Here is a 26,485-nt window from a genome sequence, read left to right as displayed (position 1 = left end):
AGAAACCAACAACTATAAACACCTTGGGATGCCCCTAATCCCAATCTTCCATTCTAAATGGGTACACTTCCCACCACGTTCACAACTATACCCTTCCCTTCATACTTTGCAACAGGAAACAAAACTAAGATATCTGTATTAATAGAGATATCTTAATAGAGACATCTTAGTTTTTAATAGAGATATCTTAGTTTCAAATAGAGATATCTCTATTAATAGAGATATCTCTATTAATAGAGATATCTCTATTAATAGAGATATCTCTATTTTCAACTAAGATATCTCTATTTAAAACTAAGATATCTGTATTTAAAATAAGATATCTCTATTAAAAACTAAGATATCTCTATTGCTTGAATAAATGACAGCTTGGCGCGCTATACTGCTGAGTGGCCATTTGTTTTGTTGTGGAGCAGTTTCAAAATGACGTCATAACTTGCTCCGTCTGGTTGTTAATCGACCACAGTCGCAATTATGAACGGAACGGCGTATACTTGGCTAATACGCATGCGCAGAATAAACTTTTGTATAACTTATAACTTCCTTTCCGTTCTGATGCGAAAGCTCATTAATTCGAACTACGACACGAAAGTCTTAAGAAGTTTCTGCTTTATAAATTCTTTTTTTTCTAAAGTTAACTAAAATGATGTTAGAGTTAGTGATTTTGAATTAACAAGCATAATATTGAAGCGTGTCATCCGCATTGAACCTTGCTGCATGCTTGAGTGAATTTATATATTACTCCTTTTATGTAATATCATTGTTTCGTTAAACACGCCGGAGCATCCACTCTTCTAACGGTAATCCTCTCAGTTCAATCAATCTGTACACTTTGGTGGTGAATACTGAAGGAAACAGACATAAAACATTCTTTACCCGACCAAGAGAACTTCATTTTGGTGATATTTATCATTTTTCAAGTTAACAGTAAGTCACATTTTGCATACTTCTTGACTTAATTACTTTAATTTAGTGTGAGGTGTTCTGTACTAAATCATAGTTTAGTTTTTGCATATAGTAGTTTGTTTTGTGACAGTGCAGATTTTCCAACACAGATGTTTTGTCCAAAGCTCATTAACTATTAGCTCATTAACTTAATTAATTCAATCTTATATTATAGTATTGTTTGCAGTGTTTGTTTTGGTGTTATAAATTGGTATTAACAAAATATCAATTTAATGCTATTACATTTTGAAACACGTTTTTTTAAACTGTCTGTCTGAATTATGTATTTGCCGAACTTTAAGCACAGACTTTTGAATTTATAATTTAATTATAACAGTTCACGATGACGTCACCCTTGTCTCTTGAAAGACACAATCCGATCATCGGAAACCCATTAAAATTATAACGATTTTAAATCCAACACAATAAACCATTTGTACTTTGCAATTTAAAGAAATATCGTATATTTTAACTTTCAAGTGAATAGATTAGTACCGGTATTGTAACGTGGGAATTTGGTGTGTTTATGTTGTACGGTACGTTACTTGAATATGGACAAGAAGAACCACCAGTAGTAATGTTAATACTACCTGTAGCTGGAGTAAATGAGAAAGAGTTAAATGTCTGTGGACCTGGTGGTCAGAGTGTTACAGTATTATAGTGAAATGTATTAACAGAACATTCAATTATAGGCCTAAGTCTCGCTATTATAATTTCCGTAGTATGTCCTCATCTCAAATATAATACAGTAAGACGTCTGCTGAAACGATGTTAGGTATTAGTGAACAATGGCCACTGCTTAGGCTATAATTCCTATTCTATAATCACACATAGAAAGCTCAGTTGATAACAAATAATAATCCCCATGGCTCTTTACCTATTATGAACTTTCTTTTGACTCTGTTGCTTTTTTAGTAACACAATACTGGTTTCCAAAATTGTTCAATTACAACTAAATTGAAAAACAGGCCCTTACATTAAATGCCAAGAAGAGAACATTTATAATCTTTGGAACAAACCTGCAAACTTAAAAACCAGACAAAATTCCAAAATGAACAAATACTTCCGTAATAAAATATTATAATGGATCACCTCTGCTGACTTGATTGATTCATTCAAAGTTGAAGTTGTTGACGCTTGATCCTATATGCATTTGGTCAAAAAAAGTTGTAGGCCTATATACTTTTTATAGTTAATTTCATCATTGAAACAGTGGCATTTGAAAGCATTATAATGAATGTACCACCGTAATCTGTCTTACATCATAATTGACTAAACATCTTAATTTATATGTACCGATTGCCATACATATTATATTGTACATACGGGATCCTATTCTACGTCATAATGATGGAGTCATAGTAGCAGACTATAAGGTGTTCGTTATGATTTTTTGTAATGGTTTTAACTTCCTATACTTCTTTCACGGATCACGATAGTAGGGCCTACTGTCTTGTTGGAAAAGCAAACAGCATCTTGTTTGTAAATAATGTATTCGGTCCTAAATAGGACCAATGCATCGGATATATACGAAGAATGTCCAAACAATTTTCAAAAGTTAATAAAAGTTGTACGTTGTTGTTTGCACATGCAAGAGAAAAAAAAGACAAATTAAAATGTAAAATCTGTAAATGGTGTATTTAATTATATAATTTTGTATACTATATACAGTTTATTCAATTCAATTTCAACATGGTTATTACAAAAATTCCTTAAATTCAATGAATGTTGAACTTTCCTCTATATATCTTTGTTAGTTAGTTTAAGTTCAAACAATTGGTAGGCCTACGGTCTATTGACTAAGAACAGGTCTCTCACCTTGCCTAAAAAGCTACATAAACATCGTCTGATTATAGTAGACGCATTAGTCATTAACAATAGAAGACTTCTTACCTAGATAAATAAATAGAAATACTTACTTGACAAAAAATCAGAATGGTTTGAATAAGTGTTGTAAGACAATTATAATTCGTATATAATCTGACAGATTATTGACAACTACAGTATAGGCCTACCACGCCTAGATACATTATAGAAATACTTTGGAAAAAGAAATATGAATGGTTTGAAAATGTTTATAACACAATAATAATTCGTATTTAATCTGACTAGATTATTGACAACTATACAATGACCCCTTGCCTATATATTTACAGAAATACTTTGGACAAAAATCAAGAAATGTGATTGGTTACAATTCGACGTATTTATTCTGGCTAGATTATTGACAACTATACAATGACTTCTTGCCTAGATATCAGCATGAAAGGAATACGTGATCTTAGGCCTATATTGCTAGTTTCAAAATAAAGTTTCGCTATACCGCCGGACTAATAATATAGAGCCTAAATTTTTTTTATTTTAAACCTCTTAAAATGGAGTTTCTAGAAACACTCATGTCAGTGCATAGTTACCATTTGCATGATACATAATGACGGTGTCATGGGAGTTTTGCTCCTATTTTTCAACCATAACTGCCAACATAATACCAACAGTAAATACTAAATGTGTTATGTAGAGAGTATGTTCTATCTTTTTTCGAATTTATTTATTTATCACCAAATTTTCAATAGACACATACTGCTTCTATTTTCCTTAAATACTATAGTATTTCCCTTAAGTCAATAAATACAATTGAATGATTTCTCTTAAGTGGGTATTGACAGTAAAGGTAAATACTGTATAGCCAGAGAATTCTATTTGTTCTGAACCAACCATTAGCATGACTTTGCCAAATCTTTGTTTGCAAATCCAAATTTTACTACTGTTTAGAGACGTTTGTAGTGCTGTCTACACATTTCATTTTTAATTAATTTTCATTTATAATCTCATTTGCATACAAAATGTATACATTATTGTGGGGTGGTGTGCCTGGCCAAATAGCAGGCCCTCGGTAAGGTCAGGTTTAGGTGAGATGGATCCATCTCATTACTGTACTTGATGATGTGTATTAATCTGTGCGTATTAGGCCTAATAGTTCCACAGGTTAAAAGTGAAAGTTTTAAGAAAGTACCATCCCTTTTCCGAATTGTTGTGACGTAATTTTTCTTCGATTAAAAAATCTCGTAATTTTGTTTTACAGTAAAAGGAGAAAAGTATGTCAAGCGAGTCAAAGCCAAAAAAAGACAATCGCTACGCATCACTGAATGGAGGGATCGACGCGATTGAAGAGCCAAAATGTGGAATCGGACCTTTTACTCCCTCATGGCTTCAGTGCTTTGCAAATCCTAAAATATTTGTCTTAATACTGTTACCTACACTATTACTTATTATATCTGCTGTAACATATACCGGAGCTATTCTAACAACCATTGAAAAAGAGTTCCAAATCTCAAGTACGGAATCTGGCTTGCTAACAGTCATTAATGACATCACCGGTGTTGTAGTTATTGTATTTGTAGCGTTTTTAGGGCATAACTCTCATAGGCCACGATGGCTCGGTACAGGAATCTTAATAGTTGGAATTGGAATGTTTATCTGTGCGTTTCCTCATTTTTCAAAAGATGTTTTTGATGTGACGACAATAAGTGGAGAGTTTGTAATTCCAGATTATTGTTTCATTCGAAATTTTGACCCGTCTAAATTACCACAGGGGTTTGATCCATCTAAAATACCAGGATTCGACCCATCAAAGATACCAGGAGGTTTTGACCCATCAAAGATACCAGAAGGTTTTGACCCATCAAAGATACCAGAAGGTTTTGATCCATCAAAGATACCAGGAGGGTTTGATCCATCAAACATACCAGAGGGATTTGACCCATCAAAAATACCAGAGGGATTTGACCCATCAAAAATACCAGCGGGATTTGACCCATCAAAAATACCAGGATTTAACTCTACATCAGATGTATTGAACATGACTGCTAAATCCTTTTCCAGAGGCAGTGCTTACCCAGGACCTGGAACAGGTTCAAGAAGGAACTCGTCGATGCCGTTCTTTCCTGGAGGATTTCCATTTGCATCAAATTTTTCGATTCCTTTAATTGGGGAAGATTGTGAAAATAAAGGGGTTGGCAGCACGATGGGGTTGATTATTGGACAAGTGTTGCAAGGCATCGGGGGTTCCTTTGTAATTCCACTTTCTTTTACATACTTGGACGACAGCCTACCGATACATCAAACAGTTTTTTATGCAGGTAAAACGATATGCACTAATACATAACCCTTCGTTATTATCTTTTTAATTAACTCTAAAAGCAATGGGATAACATAAAATAAAATAGATTGAAACAATAAATTGTCAACAACAATATCCTATGTTTATTTGGAATAAATTCTATATTGTTTTACATTAAGAATGATATAACATTTTAAAAGGTTTGTTTTATTTTATAGCTTTGATTCTGTTAGCCATAGCATTTGGGCCCGTCGTTGGCTACTTGTGTAGTGCATTATCATTATCTAAGTTCGTCGACTTTGACCGCATTGCTGCCGAAGACATCCCAGACCTTAGCCAGTATGATCCACGCTGGATTGGAGCTTGGTGGCTTGGCTATATCTTTATTGGTACCGCTACCATCATCATGAGTATACCATTCTTCTTGTTTCCAAAGAGGATGCCATCAAGATTCAAGATATCTGATGACGAAAAAGAAGCTGATGTTGATACTACGTTCATACAAGCAATACGATCAAATCCAAGATCAGACAAAGGAGTTATAAATACTATCAAACGTAAGCTATGTTCTATAAAAGCAAATCGACGCTTTGTATGTCTTGGCGTTGAGCCATAACATTTGAAAACCATGCGACAATGCCGACAGCATATATAGTAATGTTAATAGAGTTTTTAGTATATTTCAGACACCTCCTTATGCTCTAACACATTTTTCTTGATGGCCACAGTATTCTTGCAGGCAATGAAACGTCTTATAATGAATCCGACATTGATGTCACTTTGTTTGGCTGGTTCAGCAGAACTTGCTATTTTGAGCATATTTATTGCTTTCATTATCAAGTACGTCATCACACAATTTGGCGTGACCCCCGTTACAGCAACGATTATTGTAGGTGAGTGGTCTAATTTATACATTTATTTGACTATAAGGAAGGGAAACTTTTAAGATGTGTATCACTGTTCAATTTTTTCTTGTAGGTTCGGTTATTGCTCCATGTAGTATGCTTGGAAATTTGTTCGCTGGTATATTCTGTCGCAAGTTTAAACTGGGTCCGAAAAAAGCATCGCTATTTGTACTTTGTTGTGTTTTTATTACCTTATGCGTGTTACCAGTACTAATGTTCGCAGGTTGTAATAACCCGGAATTTGCTGGGTTAACTACAAAGTATGGCGAAAAAGAAATGTCTGGCAATAACTCCGAAGTGTGAGTACAGTTTTAAATTCTCTTTTTTTGTAACACTATGTATTGCTTGATTACAGTTTCACGTTTATGAAGTACAGCAATATACATTCAAAAATATATATTATTAACAGATATAAACCTAGTATGAAATCAGCCAGTGGTCCTAAGCTACCAAATCTTAACTCTGAATGTAACACCGGATGTTCCTGCAGAGATAATATGTTCCTGCCCGTGTGTGGTTCTGATGGCATAACGTATGCTTCTGGTTGCCACGCTGGATGTTCTCAAAAGTCAAGCAGTGGTGAATTCAATCCATTTAGTTCAAATACGGTAAGTATTTACTTTGCGATAATAGTGATGATGACTATGTTTGCAGTAATGAATGATTTTGCAGAAGTTATATCGAACCAACACACAAGCTGTGTCATGTCTACCGACAATAAACAGCATGCAGTATCGCGTCTTCAGACAGCAAACTTCAATTTTGTTTTTCGTGACCGAGACCACATACTAAAAGAGAAAGATGATTTGATGTTAGAATGCAATCACAGTAGTTTGAGGAAGATAGTGTCTACATGCTAAAGATCGTGATGAGGAATATGATGGTGATGTTGATGATGGTACTGTGTAGTGCTATTTGATTATGGTGTTGGTAACAACCGTTACCAACAGTGTTGATGGTGGTGATGATTCCAATAGCATGTTGAAGATAGTTTATTACTGTCTGTAGCGCTGACTCTTTTGTTGCTGATACGATTGTTAGTGGTGGTACCGTAGACGTTTGACTTGGTGTTGGTATTCAAAATTAGTTCAAATCATCAATTATTATATTAAAAGTGATGTTGTTGGTGAAGATGATATTTGAACTAATTTTGATTGTGAATGAAGTGGACGAAGACTCTTATGGCCGATATGTTTTAAATGACGTGTTAATGACGTGAATGAAGTGTTTTAATCTTGACGAAGGTTCGGTTGCATTGAAATGGAAGACAAATAGGCCTACCCTACAAGTAACCCTACAATGTATTGTATTGTATTTGTATTCCATCAGAACTACACTGGATGCACTTGTATCTCTGAAAGCGATTCTGACGACGGTTACGGACAAGCTGTTTCTGGAGTTTGCTCATTTGAATGTAATACACTGATAATATACACTGTTTTTACAGCAATACTGAGCATTCTAAATGCAATGAAGGGTAGCCCATTGGTTTCAATTATATTAAGGTATGCATTACATCACTCCACATTTCCCCAGTAATGAGTAAGACCTTCAAACTAAAAGCTTAAGTAAATAATCACAATATAATAATAATAATAATATAATAGTCACAAAATAATATTTCTTCATCAATACCTCAAATACCTTTTGTTGTTGAAGTGAATATAAATTTAAAATGTCTCTCTTTGCTCGGTTATTTTCTGTTCACGTTTAGAACTTTCTACCCCAATGTAAGGTTAGGATGACATTCCAACGTCCTTAAAAATTGGCATATCAAACAATACATTGCCAGTTGCATATAATGTTGCCTCAATACTAAATAGCTATCTTCATCTTTTGCAGGATTGTTGCAGACGAAGATCGTTCAGTGGCCATTGGTTTTCAGATGCTTTTGTCAAAAGTTATGGGTAATGACAAACATCTCTTGTTGAAAGTCATCGATCGATATCCTGCAGGCACAAACATCATCTGAAATCCATTTCAAATTTGTGGAGTCCAAAACCTGGCATGACCACACGACCTCAGAACATAATTAACACTCACGCTATAGTTAACTACAACATTCTTATAGTGAGGGCATACCAAAAAGCCAGTCTACGCTCATTTTGAAGTTTAGGCCCTACCAATCTACAATGTAGCGTTTTTATGCAATACAAACATGCTTTTTTTTTCTCTCTTTCAGGCTATTTTCCTGCTCCATTATATTTTGGCGCTGTAATAAACTCGGCCTGTCTGCTTTGGCAGACAACATGCGGTGAAGAGGGCGCATGTTTGATGTATGACATCGAACAATATCGGTACTCTTACTTTGGTCTTTTGATTGGACTAAAGGTGATATCGTTTATCATGTTCCTCATTATGTACAGCACTATCAAGCCCGAGGTAAAATAGCTTTCTTTCATTCAGTGTATGACTAAATTACATTTATAAAATTACATTCAGGGTTTCTATATAGTAAACCCTACTATATTAAAGGTGAACGGTGGGTTTGAGAATGGGACGGTGCACATCAACTTATGCTATGCAGGATGATCGTGTGGTACTTTAATTGTTGACAATTATCACTCAAGACGTCAAAGGGAGTGGACGTACTTGACTCGGCAGCGCTAATTTAGCGGCTCTCCGACCAGCATATACGTACATATGTGGTTTTTGTACTGTGTATAACTTTTGTTTCATCGTTTTTTAACATTTCTGTTTCATTTTGATGTCGTTTTGAGGGTATTTTTGGTGTTGTTTGGTGTTTTTGGTGCTACAGTATTACTGTATGAAATGTTTAGCCGTACCAATCAGGCAGTGTTACGCAAACAAGTCTTGTATGCAAGGAATGCATTCAAGCTCAACACAGGTGCACCGCCGCATACCAAGTTCCCATTTGTTGAACAACGTAAGCGTTGGAGACGGAGGGGAGTTCGCGGTGGAACAAAAAGGCGAATACGTGTAATGACTTCTAATCGTTATACATGGAACTGTAGGCCTATTACCGGTATCGAAAAGAGGACGCGGAACCTATACAACTTACGAACGTTACAAAAAGCATCCACCACTTATAGCGTAATAGATGAACAGCGGAAAGGTAAGCCTAGTCAGTTTCCAATAGTTATGCTTACAAATCCATGGTCTATAATGAATAAGATTGATGAAATTTCTATGTATTTGGAAGATAAACATATTGACATTGGCCTGTTTAGTGAATCATGGACTAATAAAGAAAACGAACACAAAATTAATATCGACGGATACTCTTGTTTTAGTAGTGGACGGAGTGATCGTATAGGGGGTGGCGTAGCTGCACTAATTAAGGATACTATCAAAGCTCGCACAATCAATCCTATTCCTATTCCAGATGTTCTGGAAGGTATGTGGATTAAAGTATCGCTACCAAAAACGCCACGGATCATGTCATCCTTACATTTGTGTATTATTTATTACAGCCCTGGACAACCAGTTAGTACACAAACAACACTTCTTCGTTATTTAAGAGAATCCGTTGACAGCATTAGAACATCATCACCGTCAGCGGCGATTCTCATTAGCGGTGATTTTAACTAAGCCCGCGCGAAAGTTAAACAATTTTGCTCGTCAACTGGTCTTCGACAAGTTGTCAAAACTTCAACTAGGGACAACAGTGGTAATATTCTGGACTTGCTTATAACTAACTTTTATCAACATTACGAAGAACCGGTTGTTCATGCACCCTTTGGTCGTAGTGACCATAATTCGATTTTATGGAAACCAAAACCTGGATTCGTCTGCATTAAGGGCCGCAATGTTATTAAGTCTTTCCGGCCTTTTAGCGAATCTGCTTGCAATAGATTTGGTCAATGGATAACATCACAAGATTGGCATGAAATACTGGAAACCGACGACCTTGATGAAAAAGTAAATATTTTCGAATCAACATTATGTCTGGCATACGAACGTTGTTTTCCAAAGCGCAGAATTAAAGTTCATTCAAATGACAAACCATGGATCACACCAAAAATAAAAGGACTTTGTAAGCAGGGGTGGCGCCAGGATCTTCCCGACGTGGGGGCTACATTCCCCGACGAGGGGGCTATGCGAGCGAAGCGAGCATCACTAGGCTGGGGCCAGGAGGCCGCCAAGGGCCCCCGGTGGGGGTCCAAGGGGCGAAGCCCCCGGAAGCAACGGGTTCTGGCGTCATTTGAGGTCATTTTAATCAGATTTAGGGTAGCCATTTCTTATAATGCATAAATAAAATACTGCGTGCAAAAAAACGATGCGCGATTACTGTTTCAATCCATATTTTTCAATTTAAAAAATAAAAGTTCAAAGAAAATTTAGAAAAATAGAGTTGGAGGTCCCGGAAATTGGACTTATTATACTTCAAAACATGAAACAAAATATATAAGTCCCTATCATGGTTGTGACTGAGCTAAGAAATGTTTGAAAAATAGAGATGTTAGGTCCCGGAAAATGCACTTCTTGTACTTTGAAATATGACCAGCTTTATTGTTGGGGCTGAGCTAAGAAAATGTTTAAAACTAGAGCTGCAGGTCTTAAAAAAATTGCATTTTATACTTTGGAAACATCAGGCCTAGAGGCTTAAAAAACGCAAGCGTAGACCTTTTTTAGTCGGGGAAATAAGTTTATTCCTCCCAAGTGTATGCGTGCGTACCATCTGGACTTCCGAGTGGTGAGAAATTCATGACATACAGGACATTGAAAATGTAATAACTTAGCTATAATAAGATGTTGGCTAAGCGAAAATGGCATGTTTTTTTATTTAGTAATGGATGAAAAATTTATTTTAGGTGCCCCACGGTACAGAAGGTTACTTGTAAATTAAAAAATTGGTGAACATACGAACAATTAACATAATTCGTTTTTGCTGTGTGTAGCGTACGTCGACGCAGTACACGACGTAACCGTCGGTAAACTTCGCCTGGAAAATAACTACAAGTACACTTTTTGGTCCCTGAATGGAACATGATATCACGCGTCTCGACCCAACGTTGAACGATTCGTACAAAGGGATACCGCCAGACAAGTGCGAACCTAGCTATTGTTTAGTAGTAAGTTAGATCGCTGGCAATAATGAATGCATATAAAGTGCATAATATCACTCTGACGTACTCTCACGGTCAATGAAACGTCGCGGTTTTCTTGGCGCTGAAGCTAGAGCTAGGCTCCCCGACGAGGGGGCTAGAGCCCCCGTAGCCCCCCCGCTGGCGCCACCACTGTTTGTAAGGAGAGACAAATTAGCTTTCATAAATATGGAAAAATGTCCCGTCATTTCCGTACACTTAGAAACCAAGTAATTTGGGAAATCAAACAAGCAAAGATTAAATACTACAAATACGAAGTTAACAATCTGCAAAACACTAACGCAAAGCAGTGGTTCCAAAAAGTTAACCAAATATGCGGTACGAATAAAAAGAAATCGGTGTTGAATCTAGAAACTGAAGAAACGGATCCGCTTAAAATTTGCGAACTAATGAATAACTACCTAGTGAATATATGCCAGAAGATTGAACCCCTACAAACTAATAGTCTACCATCATACCTTCCTTGTGGCTATGCACCGACACTCAACTTCTGGCAGGTGTATCATCAGCTTCAGAAAATAAACTGCAACAAATCAGTTGCCCCGGGTGATCTACCGCCTCGCGTCATCAAAGAATTCGCATTTGAAATTGCATCACCGTTAGTTGACATCTACAACGCATCACTCTCGCAAGGCATAGTCCCGCGCAAGTGGAAAGAGGCGACCATAACCCCACTTCCTAAAGTGAAAGGACCGGTTAACTTAAATCAAATCAGACCCATATCCATTACACCAATTTTTGTACGCATGCTAGAACACTTTGTCTCGTCATGGATAAAACCCAAGATCGCGCCTAAATTAGACGAAATGCAATTTGGAAATCGCACAGGAGCGTCTACAAGTCACTATCTTACTAGCATGTTACACTATTTACTTCAAGGTCTTGATAAACCTGGACACGAAGCAACGGTTATTGCAGTTGATTTTCGTAAAGCGTTTGACCTAATTGATCATACAATCGCTGTCAAGAAGTTAATTGATATTGGAGTTCAACCTGAATTGATGCCGTGGATTTGTGATTTTCTGAGCGAACGTAAACAGAGAGTGAAACTCAATGGCGGTTTTTCAAACTGGCAAGGAATAACTTGCGGAGTTCCTCAGGGGACGAAACTGGGTCCCTTAATTTTCCAAGTAATGGTTAACAATTCGCTTAGAGACTTCCCAAATCGGTGGAAGTATGTAGATGATTTGTCAATATGTGAAGTTCACAACAAGAAAACCCCGCCTAATGTTCAAGATCAATTAAACGAACTATCACAATGGACCAAAGACAATAATATGATAATTAATATTGAAAAAACTAACTTTATGAACATTTCTTTTGCCAAATCTCAACCCATTGTTAAATCATTTACGATAAATAATATAAAAATAACCAATGTTGAATGCTTAAAGTTACTTGGGGTTCAGATCACTAATGATCTGAAATGGAATATGCATATCCACGATGTTGTTAATAGAGCCAGTAAGAGATTACATATGTTGACATGTTTAAAAAGATTTGGAATGCCTTGTAACCATCTGCGTCAAATGTATATTAGCCACATAAGACCTGTAACTGAATATGCGTGTCCGGTATGGCACTCTGCCTTAACCATAGCACAATCCATGGAGCTTGAATCTATACAGAAACGCGCATGTAGAATAATTCTCGGACAAAAATATGCATCCTATGATCAAGCAATTAAACTACTTAATCTTAAATTTTTAGATCAAAGAAGAGAAGATATTCTTCTTGATTTTGCTAAAAATCTTAACAAAATCGTTCCTAACGCACTTCCTAAATTGAGAGGCGAAACGTGTGGCAGGATACTTAGGAATGCTAAGAAGCAAAGTGAAATATATGGCAATACTAAAAGATTCAACAACTCATGTTTCCCAGCACTGTGTAGACTAATTAATAAACCAAAATAAACACAACAATAATAATAATAATAAGTAATAAGTACTTTCATCAGTTTCTTCCATGTGTAATATCTCCTTTTTAAAAATATTTTTTTTTAACTTTTTAACTTTTTAATGTTGTAAATTTTGATGTTTGAAAGCTTGTACCAATTTTATATGTAAATCTCTCGCAATTCAGTTTTATTTTATATATACTGCAAAGAGAAATATTGAATAAAAGCAGAATGAATGAATGAACAGACGAATTTGCTCTTTGCTTACGAGAGTCAGCTCTGATGGGAACCCTCTCTAAATCTACGCCCATCTTTTCCACAAGGCGTTCCCAAGCATATTACGACTTTCAGTCCCATAAGGAATTGCTATTTTAAACGTTCAAATTACCTATTCTGATTAGGATTGAGGTTTTGGAAATATCAAATATTTACACTGATTTTCCGTTGTACGGTAAAGGACATTGGGTATGGATTTATTTATATTGTTGAATTACGACAAAACTTATATTTTTCGAGTTAATTCGATTTAGAGATCTTTGGTTCAGATTGATTCAAATTAGTTTTAACTTATTTTTGTACCAGCAGAACAATGACCAATATAAGACAGTAGAAGGAAAAGAACAAGGCTGCTCGTTACCCATGATGAAAGGAGACGGTACTCCTAAGCCCAAAGAAGGCAACGAAGAAGAGATGAGTGTTTGATGTCATATCATGCCTACTATAGAAGAGCTGTGACCTTCTCGTCGTCGTCTACACTAAGATAGTGTTTTTTTTTCCATTTTGTATTTTTTATTTAAGGGAAATTCATGTTTTTTTGTCTTGATTTCTGTTACAAATATTATATTTACTAGCAATTATACCCGCCCCAGGGCGGGTTTCAAAATTAGTTTAAAGGCTTCTCAGTACATAACACCCGACGCCAGTATCTGTCTATACTCACCAACTGCCGCCCCTCTTCAATAAACACCCCATACTCTTTCTTAAAAACAAATTCTTCCCAGTGATGGACAAATTCAATTCAACCTAAGCTTCAAATTGAGAGGAGTATACATAGCTATGATGGGTCTAATGATGTTATTGTTACTCCCAACCCATAATCCCTCAGTGGCAGTTTTGAAATGATATGTGATAGGCCTACATCCCCAACCCAAACTCTCAGCCTCTTCCCAGGGATAATTAAATACTTTAACATTTTCCAACCACAATTTTGGTGTAAGCTAAATCCCCTGAACCCCCACTCTCCCACAATTGACGTTTTTTCCTTGGAGGCATGGTGATGTAGTTGAACACAGTAACAGTAAACAACGTGTGTATGTTCACACAGCAATGGATGTCTGTAATGAGACAATCCAGGAGGCCAATACATAGCTGGATATGGCTAAAGTACTTTGCTAAATGTTTAATTGAATAGGTGTCATATTGGTTAATGAATAAAATATGTATATCTATATTTCCCCAAACACCTTGCTGAGGATAATTCAAATACTGTAAAACTTTTGTAGTATAATTTTACAATTCGATAGCCTACAACCCCGAGCCCTAGCAAAAATGACATCACAAACCACCACACCACCCCCCGCCCCCACCCCTCCCACAAAAACCCCAGGAGTCGGGGAAATTTTTTTAAATGTAGTTTAAAACCTTCCGGGTACAATTGTCATCATTTTGATACCCCATACGTATGGTTACGTACAGAAACAGAAATTTTTATAACGAAGAAACATCGAAAGTGGGGGTTTTGACCACATTTTGGTCCCTAACTTGGATCCGGATCCTAGGTGGCGGATGATGTTGAAATATAGCTTAGAACATTCCCGGTAAAATTGCGGTCATTTTGATACCCCATATGTAAGATTATGTGCAGTAACAAAATTTTGTATAACGAACAAACAAACAGGCAGACAAACTCTCTCACTTATAATATAGATTATGTACAATTAACCAGATATCATATTTAAAATTCATGCCTGTACCTGAGCTTTAATGTAAAGCTCTGTCTACACTATCAAACTTTGTGACAAAAAATGGGATGTGCCCAAGAACACGATGATATCATATTACTACCATTATTCGGGCACATCACATTTTTTTTCAAACTACTTTGATAGTGTAGACTCATCGGACAGGACCTTCATGATAGTTCAAATTGTTCACATAAGATTAAATATGATGAATCGGCACTACACAGTTCTCAATTGTACGCACGCGCAACAGAGATCAAATTGATATGGTCATATTATATTTTTCATATATAATATACTGTATATTATACATTATACTTATAGTAATTATTCTTTTTTAATTTGTTTTCCAAAATCTGTACCATCCTCAGCATTATTTGCCGGATATTATAATGAATCGGCAACTACACAGTTCTCAATTGTACGCACGCGCAACAGAGATCAAATTGATATGGTTATACAGTATAATATTTTTTATATATAATTTACTGTATATTATATTATACATTGTACTTTTATCGTAATTCTTCTTTTTTAAGTTGTTTTCCAAACTCTGGACCATTACGAAACAGTTGTTGTTATGGAGTACCACGAGGTGTAACAAGTTCAAATAAATAAAAATATACATAATGAACGATGTCTACCGCATTCAACATTTCCGTATGCTTGAGTGAATCTATATATTGCTCCGATGTCATATAATTTTTCTTTAATAGCACGGAGCATCTACTACGCCAATGTTATCTCAGTTCAGTCAGTGCGCACTTTAGTGAACATTAGATTTTTATCTGACACAGGGAACATCGTTTTCTATTAGTTAAACGTAAGTTACATTTTGCATACATCTAGTAGGCCTAATTATTTAAACTAGTCTTGGTCTACTACGATCTAAATGTTACTGATTTGTTTTTACATTGACATTTCTTTTCGTAGAATCTGTTTTGCAACAACAGGCATATCAAAAGTCAATAAACTTAAGGATATAATATTAATCAAAATGTGTTTCTGCTGTTCATTTCTATATGCATTCAAATTTTCGTTATCAACCCGAAAACAATTGATTGTAATGTTTTCTATTTTCTATTTTAGCTACTTTCACACTTTATATTAAACATAGGCCTATAGTGTTTTTCCACCAGAAAAAAATTATTTATTAATGATTATTCATTTTGACCACTGGATCGGCAAACGTAATTTAAAGAAAAATAGTTAACCGAAAGTCCATGCAGGATTCTGGTTATATTGTTGATTTTTTTTATTTTATAAGCGAAATCCTCTTGCTTGTTTTTTCTTGTGAAAGTGAATAACTTTATTTAAACTACAAAGTGGCTTATTTTGTTAATATTAAAATCTTACCTACGTGCTCTAGGATTGATTTACTTATAAATGTGTAATATATATAAATTTTAAATTCAACACAATGAAACCACTTTTGATGTACACTTATCGTATAATATTCCCGTCAAGTGAAAACAAGTATTATTAACAGACTTCACGTTTTTTTAAATACAAATTTCGTTTAGTTTTGTCTAATCTCTATAACGATGTTAAGTGTCAGTAGACAATAGTTGTTATAATATTATGAACTTAAAAATCACAGTTTTGTGTACTCTGCTCTTGAATGTACTTAGTACTAGGTGGTATTATGATTATATAATTAATTAAAGGAAAGAACTGAATTGAAACAGCGTTTATACCTCCTGCCGGATCCCTTTCGGCCATTTTATCATTACGTCAGGCTCTTTTACCATATTGTTCGTTGTTCACCGTGTCGTGCGTTTCGTTTGAGATTTTTTTTACCATATTGTTCGATTAATTTATACATCATTTGGCTCTTTTTACCATTTCATACGACACTTTCATCATTTGGTACTTTTATATTCGGTCCTTTTATGTTCGGCACTTGAATAAAAATGTGGTTTAATATTGAACTTACCCAAAATGTATACCATGTTGAGACACACACTATTTTTAAAATTTTTTTTAAATGTTTCATCTAAATAAGTTGATAAAATAAAAGATATAATTTAATCAATACAAAAACCAGGAATATGCAGGGTGACGAAAATAGTACAGTTATATTGATCAAATTATAATTAAACACAGATTTAGACAATTCATGGTTTAAATTGCAATGAGTGATCATTTTTAAAATATTAATCGTGTTCAATCAATCAACTTTTATTGCAACTTTGAAGTTGAATTAAACAGTAACACTTTCAATACAAAATGATTAAAATGTAAAACATTGCAAACATCAAATATTTAAGGACAAAAAAAGACAGACTCTCAATTAATTAACTTAAAGATGTACTAAAAAAATTGTGATAATATTAATATACATAATAGTTATCCACTTTGACCAAGAATTGGATCAAAAAAATATATATTTATCTTAAAAAAATGTAATTTAAAGTAAAAAATAGTCAAATTGGCTGCCAGCCCATGGGTTTTTGGTTGAATTTAACCGTTTGTTTTATCATTTTATAAGTGAAAACACTATTTGTTTGCATTTTTTTTTCAATGGAAGTGATTAATTTTATTAAAACTACAAAATAACCTATTCAAAGTCTGATTTAATTAATCTTCATTTTTCATGTTTTTTTGGGGAAAATACATCTCTAAGTAATTAAGTTACTTATGCAAAATTATTATACACGATACTTTGAAACAACTCAATTCTCAATACGGTATAGATCTATTGAAAATAATTGGTTTCTGTAGTTTCTTGTCTACTTGTCTGTCTGTCTGTCTGTCTCCTGACAGTTTAAACATTGCCTTTCAAATACGCTTTTCTCTGCATACCAGCTATTTGCGTAAAAATTAAATTATTCATAATGTACAACAAATGAGAAAATTAAGGATATACTTAGAAATAAGTAGAAATATGTAGCATCATATGGCAGCACATGGAAGATAATGAATTTTATTTGGTTTGTATTGATACAGTAAACGAGTTTTAATTTTTAAGTAACAGGTCAATAGTATTGTTATTGTTATTTCTGTTGGTTACGCTTCTCTGCACATAATGTTTGCCATCAATCGAAGATGTTGTTTACCGTATCGTGAAAAACGTATGGTACTGTATCATTAAATCTCCATTAATCACTTTTCCGTTAAATAAAATTAAAACGGATAGCAATAAAATGAATTAAAACACCAGTTAAATTGCAATGATAAAGTCCTTTTTTATGATCATATATGTGCATTCTTAATACTATTTACATAATATGGAAACGTCTTATAATTTGCTTATCAAGGCCGCCTTAACAACCATTAGGAAAAACTACAATTTTCGACAAAAATTGCATTTTAAATGCATAATCAGTAATTTCCTATTACTGATGGATTGTCACATTTACTCAATTCGTGTGATGGTATACTATCATACTCCTAGCAAAATCAACGTTGTTATTTTGTTTTTCAGTAGAAAGACACAATTATGTCAAACAATTCCGAGCTGAAAACTGACGATCGTAACTCATCGTTGAATGGAGGAATCGACGCGAATGAAGATCCAAAATGTGGTATTGGGCGATTTACTCCCTTATGGCTTCAGTGGTTTGCAAATCCTAAAATATTTGTCTTAATACTGTTACCAACACTAGTACTTATTATATCCGCTGTAACGTATACCGGAGCTATTTTAACAACCATTGAAAAAGAGTTCCAAATCTCAAGTACGGAATCTGGCTTTCTTACAGTCATTAGTGACATCACAGGTGTCATATGTGTTGTATTTGTAGCGTTTTTAGGACACAACTCGCATAGGCCTCGGTGGATCGGTACAGGAATCTTAATAGTTGGAATTGGACTATTCATCAGTGCTTTACCTCATTTTTCAAAAGATGTTTTTGAAGTGACAACAATAAATGGAGAGTTTGAAATTCCAGATTATTGTTTCATTCGAAATGTTCTCCCGTCTAAAAGTCAAGATGGACTCGACCCATCAAGAATACCAGGAATTGAGAAACTTGCAGGAATTGACTCTACCTCAGAACTCACGCCAACCGAAATTTCAAATGTATCGAACAAGACTGATAAACCTGACATAAATCTTTCATCAAACAATACCGGAGGCACTGCTTATTCAAGACCTGCAACAGGACCTGGGACAGCTGATTATTCAGGACTTGGAGTAACTGATTATCCAGGACCTGGAACAGCTGATTATTCAGGACCTGGAGCAACTGATTATCCAGAACCTGGAACAGCTGATTATCCCGAATATGTAAAAAATGGTAGCAACACATCGATTCCTTTCTTTTCAAAAGATTCAAATGTTTCGAATCCGCCATTTGTAAAAGACTGTGAAAAGAAAGGATTTGGGAGCACACAGTGGTTGATTGTTGGACAAGTTTTTCAAGGCATTGGCTGGGCCATCATTGTTCCACTCACATTGACATACTTGGATGACAGCCTACCGGTTTATCAAACTGTTTTCTATGCAGGTAAGCCAAAACGCCATACACAAGCGGTTCTTAGTTTATCATTTACAATCGTTACCTCTTGAATCCTTGAGATTCTATGTTGCTTTCAAATAAAACCCTTACTCATAAACTTTCGACCAACAATTTGTTCTTTTTGAAGTTTATAAAAGTAAAATATAAAAAGACTGAAAATACAAAAGAAACTTACATGTCCATACTGTATATGGAAATATCACAATGTCACAAAGTTTGATTAACTGTTGTCTATATTATTTCACAGCTCTGATTATGCTTTCCATTGCATTCGGGCCCATCGTTGGCTACTTTTGTAGTGCGTTGACATTATCTAAGTTCGTCGACTTTGACCGCGTTGCCGCCAAGGACATCCCAGACCTTAGCCAGCATGATCCACGCTGGATTGGAGCTTGGTGGCTTGGCTACATCTTCTTAGGTATCGCCATCATCCTCATGAGTATACCATTCTTCTTTTTTCCAAAGAAGATACCATCAAGATTCAAGAAATCTGATGATAAAAAGGAAGATGATGTTGACACTACGTTCATAACAACACGGTCAAATCCAGTGTTAGAGAGAGGAGTTATAAATACCATCACACGTAAGCTATGCCAAATCCCACTATAGTCTTGTTGAGTGATGACATCACAATTATCATATTGTGACAATATGGTAATGATGAATTTTCATCTATAAAGTTGATTATTCCGCCAGATTCTGAAGCTGTCATTAGGTAGATCGTAACTGATTATTGACAGTCATCTCAGATACGATTCTATGTCCTTTACTACCAGTGTTTATTTTTATTATACGGTACTGTATTACAAAAACTTATCCATCTGTGTTGTAACAATCTTTTTATGGCCACAGGATTCTTACAGCTAATGAAACGTCTTATCATGAATCCGATATTGATGTCACTCTGTTTGGCTACCGCAGGAGAACTTGCTATTTTAAGCATATTTGTCGCTTTCATTATCAAGTATGTCATCACACAATTCGGCGTGACCCCCGTCACAGCAACGATTATTGTAGGTGAGTTGTGGTCTAATTTATTAAGCAATTCTTCACCGTTAAGATGCACAAGTCTTGTTATTAGGTAATATTTTTAATGTTTACTGCTAAAAACTCAAATACAAATTCTGCGATAGAAACTCTGAAATCATCTTAGTGATGGCTTATCGGTCTGTATGATACACGCATTATGTATATTGCTTGTTTATTTTTCTCTTGCAGGTTCGGTGATTGCTCCATGCACTATGCTTGGACATTTGTTCGCCGGTATATTTTGTCGCAGGTTCAAACTGGGTCCGAAGAAAGCAACGCTATTTGTGCTTTGTTGCATTTTTATTACCTTATGCGTGTTACCAGTACTAATGTTCGTGGGTTGTAATAACCCGGAATTTGCTGGGTTAACAACAAATTATAACCAACGAGAAAATCATATTTCTAGTAATAACTCGTGAGTATACGATTAATGTATGTTTTTAAGCAAACATTTTATAATGCGGAGTAACGTTTCTTTGTTTATACTATAAACGATCGGTGCCATTGATACTGTAGCTTCGGCAATCACCCTGTTTCTAAATTTGAATTCTATAGTTTATATTTTATTTTATATTAATTAAAAATATGTTATGCTCTGCTTTGTAAATTTTCAACCCATAAATGAGGAGTGATTAAATTACAAAACAACCACATTGTTACATTTTTGTTCTGTGATATCCATTAATAATTAAATAACATAGATCAAAATCACAAGCCTGGGTTATGTACGTTTATCCAAATACTGTAGTATACATAAATCAGGATTAATAGATATCTACATATTAAATAGATCAGCCAGTGGTCTTAAGCTACCAAACCTCAACTCTGAGTGTAACTCCGGATGTTCTTGCAGAGATAACATGTTCCTGCCCGTGTGTGGTTCTGATGGCATAACGTATGCTTCTGGTTGCCACGCTGGATGTTCTCAAAAGTCAAGTAGTGATGCTGTAATGTTGGTAAGTGTGTTGACAGTGACTGACGACGACAATGACGATGATAAGTAGTAGCTGCAGAGGCAGTAATTCTGTCGAGTACTACAATGTGACAGTGGAAGTTGATAGTTATGTATACGGTAATTTGCGATGATAGTAATGATGACTATAATGTTGACGGTACTGCGTAATGGTGATATCGGATTAGTGGTGATATTGGCAGAAAGAATGGTTTGTTGGCAGTGATGCTGATACGGACAGTGGTGACGATGACTGCGATACTGTTGAAAGTGATGAAGATGTGGAACTAATGATGACATGTGACGGATGAAGCTAATTGAAATGGAAAAGACGATTTAATACAATTAGCTGTTATTGACATTCCAATTCCTTCAGAACTATACAGAATGCACTTGCATCTCTGACCCCGATTCTGAAGACGGTTATGGACGAGCTGTTTCTGGAGCTTGTTCATTTCATTGCAATACATTGATAATTTACACAATTTTGACGGCTATACTGACATCTTTAACTGCAATGAAGGATAGCCCATTGATATCCATTATCTTAAGGTATGCATTAAAGTACAGTATTAAGAAAGGAATGTAAGGAACAATTAATAATCAGGAGTTTTCAAACTAGTTTGACAAAAAAAGTAAATATGAGCGATAACATATTTTGTGTGGGTATTTTTTTTGTTAAATACTATACTAAACTTCTTACGCCCATTTGTAATTGTATTTACCTTCCACAATATAGACATTTCCAATAACACTTTGTCGTGTTATATTGGAGTGCCTCGCTTCTAATAGTTTCGGCTCCTCCATCTTTTGCAGGATTGTTGCAGACGAAGATCGTTCGGTGGCCATTGGTTTACAGCAGCTTTTGACAAAAGTTATAGGTATATGACCGTCGGGATCATTTGTGTTTACGCTTAGCTGCTTTAGGTGGCATGTTCAATACTTAAAGTGGAATTATTCCCGGAATTATTACAGCTATTGAAAAGAAGCTAAACTCTTTTAGTGAAAGTAACTCTTAAAGGCAACAAATTGCATTCATTTTACATTCTACTTTGGTAAAAAGCCGTTTGCTTGATGTCATGGAAATACAACATACATTTTATAGAAACCTATTCCCCAAACCTCCTTCTTAAATAATCTGACGACGATGGAGGATTTAATTATATAAATGCTCTGACCCAGACCAATACACTTGAGTTAACCCACACCATACTTAGGCTATAACATATACACATTTTAACACATACCAGGAATCAGTGGAGATAAGAAGCTTCCGGCGTACCAATATACACTCTTCTATAACTTGTTGCACCTACACGTCCTCATTTGAAATTATATAAACACAATTTTTTCTCTCCCAGGCTATTTTCCCGCTCCGATATATTTTGGCGCTGTAATAAACTCGGTGTGTCTACTTTGGCAGACAACATGCGGTGAAGAGGGCGCATGTTTGATGTATGACATCGAACAATATCGATACTCTTACTTTGGTCTTTTGATTGGACTAAAGGTGATATCGTTTATCATGTTTCTTATTATGTACATCACTATCAAACCCGTGGTAAGATAAACTGCGATTGTTTTTGTACAGAGATAACACACAACATAAATGTAACATGCATTGCTTATTTGGAATTCAGTTTTATTTAAAAAATGTTTTTAAAAATTTTGTCCCAGCAGAACAGTGACCAATATAAAACAGTAGAACTAGAAGAACAAGGCTCCTCTTTACCTGTGCTGAATACAGACGGCACTGGTGTTTCACAAAAAGAAGTATAATATGGCATGGAAAAATCCCTGTACTAGAGATGTTTTGTGTGCATGGAATCCTTTCCTGAATGATATTAATAACTTAAAAGAAATGTGATTTTTAGGCCTTTACAAATATATATATATCATTTGAAATCACTGTAAATAAAAAATGATTATACTCGTGACATGGTATTGTACTAATAACATACAAATTACAGTAAATAAATATCGAAATAATTGTTGAATCAATGTTAATGTGATATCATTTATATGTAACATCTCAACTACAATGTCTTTTAGCTTTCACGAATCTACTGTATTTCACGATTGAAAAAAACGTGCGAAGACCTCTTTTCTGATTGTTGAATCAATGTTAATGTGATATTATTTATGTAACATCTCAACTACAATGTCTTTTAGCTTTCGCGAATCTATTTCATGATTGAAAAAAACGTGCGAAGACCTCTTTTCTGATTCTGATGGAGACTTGATTTCGAAGTAAATTTTGATTTAGATATTATTACTTTCGATTTCAGGTTCTACATCATCCATAACAGCCAATAGCTTAGCCCTTTCATTTGCATACATAGTCACTTTATCTTGAAGACAGCGATTTCTTTGCTTTAATTGGCGACATTCACCTTTTAATGTTGCTAATTTATCTTCTAATTGGGCTCTAGAAAGGTGTATGTTTGGAGTTTTTGGTTTCAGTTGATCTCTGCCTGGAGCTCTGTAAGCGTTTCTTTTTGCAGAAAGGTCAGATCGGAAAATTTTGCAAACCCTGCATCGTTTTGTATCCTTACTAACTAATAGTTCACATTTTTTATGCCTAATTGTGGAGTGCAAATGGCAATAAATGTCGTTTTTTGTTATATTTATGGGAATTTGCCCTTCTGGTCCTTTCTTTTTTTCTACCACATCAGGAAAATCCTGATTCCCTGTGCATGTTCCTGCATTTTCAATCACATTACAGAGCTTTGAAAAGTCTTGTAAATTCAAAAATTCACCAAAATCTTCCCCCAACAAGCTTTTAGTTGGCATTGTGATACCTGCAACAATCAATGACCATGAAAAATCTTTTAACACAGTTAGATTTATGCTGATATTATTCCCGTCTTTCGTCAGTTTAATAAAGTGTAGTTCATCTTCTGTTGGGAACCAAGGAATAAGATGAGAATTGACTGCCGCATTCCTAAAATCCTCTAGTGTGACAGGCACCACTTCAGTGACATTACAGAACTTGCATTCTGTATCTTGAAATGATACTACATGTATATTGCAGTTTTTTTTTATGTTCCTATTGGAAAATTTTCTCCACCTTTTTAGCTTATGTATGCAGCACAGGCAAATGTATGGTGGATGTACTCCAAGCACATCGAAAGTGACATTTATTTTCAGTGCAGATATAATTATATTTTCATATTTCTCTTTCAAATGTGGCCGGCAACCTTCACGAATAGCACGTTTACAGCCACAAAGCCTACAAACCGGTTCTAAGCAAATGGAATGGTCCATGATATAGCCCAACCAAGCCCCTCCTAGAGGTAAAAAAAGTAAATCAATAATGATTATTATCTCAAAATTCTCAACCAACAAAATATAGGTACAGCAGGCCTACTACTACTGTACTATATAGACTATTATAAATAATCTAGTACCTAATTGTATAAACGATGAAAATGTATTACTATTACTTAGTTTAGTTTATTAGACAAATGCGTGACGCAATAAAACCCGATTGATTTCAAATGCCACGCGACCGATATAACTTAACATGCCAACAAAACCCTAGGCCTAAATCAGCATCACTACCTAGCCTAGGCCTAAGACTAAGAGGAATATTATTTAGATCATTTGAGGTATAAAAACTACAGTACATGTGTTATGCGCGATTTGAACGATTTGCGCAATTTGAAATTGCGCAAAAAAATCCTTGCGCAATTTTAAATTGCGCAAGGATTTTTTTGCGCAATTTCAAATTGCGCAATCAACTTGCGCAATTTCAAATTGCGCAAGAAAATCTTTGCGCAATTTTAAATTGCGCTGCACAATTTGTAAATTGCGCAAGATAGTTCTTGCGCAATATGACACCTTTGCGCAATTTGAAAACGAACTGTAAATTTTCCCATACATGGCTAGGCTAGGCCTAGGCAGAGGAGTTTAAAATTTAGTATTTTATTATTATATAAATAAGACCATTTCAATGAAGATAATGTTTAATACTCACTTTTTAAGTTTTTAATATTAGTTTAAGCTAGGCCATGTAACCTAGTCAGTATCAGTAGTCCAGACCCTAGCTAGGCTAGAGTAGTATAGCCGGCCGCCCGCGCCGCGCCCGCCTGGTGGAACACCACCGCTTCGTTTTCCTTCGTCGGTTCTTCGACGGTATGCTAACTTATAACAATATTTGCACTACTAAAATAAGGAAATGCGATATTTATCTTTAATTTTGAATCATTCTTAGAAATTACTATAAAAATATGGGTGTGCATGATTTCACAATCTGTCGAAAAACCTTGCGCAATTTGCAGATTACTTGCGCAATTTAATACGTTGCTTGCGCAATTTGAAACACATATTTCAATTCAAATTGCGCAAGGATTTTTTTTGCGCAATTTCAAATTGCGCAAATCGTTCAAATCGCGCATAACACATGCATGTATATGGATGATGAATTTGTCGATTTTCATTCTTAAAAGTTAACGAAAACTGCGAATAAAACCATGTAGGGTATCAACAGTAACATTTTTGTTGCATTGACATTGGCAAAATATATTAAAATTGAACGTAATTTTCACCAATAAATGCATTAAATATACGCATTATATTGAGTTTTTAGCCCTCTTATTATAATTGCTCTTTTGGCGCTCCATAGAAACAACAACATTGAACATGGCGTATGCGAAATTGACGAACCGATGTGCGAGAAACACGTCTGTAAATTCCTCAATTTAAAGCATTTATTTGTCACTTTTTGTGTGATCTCCTTCGTAAAAGTATTTTTGAGGCCTAATTCTAAGTTGTGGTACTCACGATAAAGTTTCTTAACACATTTTGAGTCGAAATAAATGACAGGTGCGAAACGGAACTAGCGCCGAAATTGTTAACTGAGACTATTTTAACAGTTTTATTTGCATCACCTTTTTAATAAAAATAAAATAAACCAATACTTACAATTTGTTGCAAATAAAGGTCGATTTTTAAGTTCAAAGTAATAACCGGGTTTTGGTGTTTTTCTACCACTCAAGCTTTTCTTTTCTTTTGCGAAGAACTGCGCGTTTAGTCAACCTACTACACCAAGCAAAGAGCGCCGCGCTATACAATCAAAGAATATAATCACAAGAATGAGTATTCCGCGATTTTTGCATGAGAAATTTGTAACAGAGAGCTCC

General features: G+C 35.1%; 3 protein-coding genes across 6 annotated transcripts; 2 read left to right on the top strand and 1 right to left on the bottom strand.

Moving 5' to 3' along the window:
* Window positions 1-790: 790 nt before the first annotated feature.
* LOC140055386 (solute carrier organic anion transporter family member 2A1-like) lies at window positions 791-13,781 on the top strand. Of its 3 annotated transcripts, none has more exons than XM_072100739.1 (10): window positions 791-927; window positions 4,028-5,084; window positions 5,284-5,622; window positions 5,794-5,958; window positions 6,044-6,269; window positions 6,380-6,578; window positions 7,300-7,475; window positions 7,813-7,877; window positions 8,153-8,352; window positions 13,522-13,781. In XM_072100739.1, the coding sequence occupies exons 2-10, from the start codon at window positions 4,043-4,045 to the stop codon at window positions 13,636-13,638; spliced, it is 2,529 nt and encodes an 842-aa protein (XP_071956840.1). In that variant the 5' UTR covers window positions 791-927; window positions 4,028-4,042; the 3' UTR covers window positions 13,639-13,781. The 3 variants fall into 3 exon arrangements, with proteins under 3 accessions (XP_071956840.1, XP_071956827.1, XP_071956834.1); XM_072100726.1 differs by having other exon boundaries at window positions 13,519-13,781; XM_072100733.1 differs by lacking the exon at window positions 791-927 and adding an exon at window positions 3,442-3,466 and having other exon boundaries at window positions 13,519-13,781.
* On the bottom strand, window positions 5,457-26,383 carry LOC140055405 (uncharacterized). Of its 2 annotated transcripts, XR_011846666.1 has the most exons (3): window positions 26,268-26,383; window positions 6,388-6,758; window positions 5,457-5,526 (listed from the first exon to the last, which is right to left on the bottom strand). XR_011846666.1 is itself a non-coding variant. In XM_072100746.1 (2 exons), the coding sequence occupies exon 2, from the start codon at window positions 24,606-24,608 to the stop codon at window positions 23,604-23,606; it is 1,005 nt and encodes a 334-aa protein (XP_071956847.1). In that variant the 5' UTR covers window positions 24,609-24,631; window positions 26,268-26,383; the 3' UTR covers window positions 22,947-23,603. The 2 variants fall into 2 exon arrangements, 1 of the variants encoding a protein (XP_071956847.1); XM_072100746.1 differs by lacking the exons at window positions 5,457-5,526; window positions 6,388-6,758 and adding an exon at window positions 22,947-24,631.
* LOC140041008 (solute carrier organic anion transporter family member 2A1-like) lies at window positions 18,085-23,120 on the top strand. The gene is made up of 9 exons (XM_072087364.1): window positions 18,085-19,348; window positions 19,608-19,943; window positions 20,213-20,377; window positions 20,579-20,804; window positions 21,180-21,345; window positions 21,718-21,893; window positions 22,158-22,222; window positions 22,703-22,902; window positions 23,022-23,120. The coding sequence occupies exons 1-9, from the start codon at window positions 18,340-18,342 to the stop codon at window positions 23,118-23,120; spliced, it is 2,442 nt and encodes an 813-aa protein (XP_071943465.1). The 5' UTR covers window positions 18,085-18,339.
* Window positions 26,384-26,485: the final 102 nt, after the last annotated feature.

Source organism: Antedon mediterranea, chromosome 1 (genome assembly GCF_964355755.1).
Source record: "Antedon mediterranea chromosome 1, ecAntMedi1.1, whole genome shotgun sequence".
NCBI lineage: Eukaryota > Metazoa > Echinodermata > Crinoidea > Comatulida > Antedonidae > Antedon > Antedon mediterranea.
Note: the sequence above shows the minus strand (reverse complement) of the source record. Positions and strands in the feature narration are given on the sequence as shown.

Coding starts and splice junctions, on each gene's coding strand:
- LOC140055386 (XM_072100726.1), top strand. CDS start 4,043: ATGTCAAGCGAGTCAAAGCCAAAAAAAGACAATCGCTACGCATCACTG. Junction 5,623..5,793: donor AGTTATAAATACTATCAAAC/GTAAGCTATGTT, acceptor TGATGGCCACAG/TATTCTTGCAGGCAATGAAA. Junction 6,270..6,379: donor TCTGGCAATAACTCCGAAGT/GTGAGTACAGTT, acceptor TATTATTAACAG/ATATAAACCTAGTATGAAAT.
- LOC140041008 (XM_072087364.1), top strand. CDS start 18,340: ATGTCAAACAATTCCGAGCTGAAAACTGACGATCGTAACTCATCGTTG. Junction 19,944..20,212: donor AGTTATAAATACCATCACAC/GTAAGCTATGCC, acceptor TTATGGCCACAG/GATTCTTACAGCTAATGAAA. Junction 21,894..22,157: donor TTGATATCCATTATCTTAAG/GTATGCATTAAA, acceptor CATCTTTTGCAG/GATTGTTGCAGACGAAGATC.
- LOC140055405 (XM_072100746.1), bottom strand. CDS start 24,608: ATGGACCATTCCATTTGCTTAGAACCGGTTTGTAGGCTTTGTGGCTGT.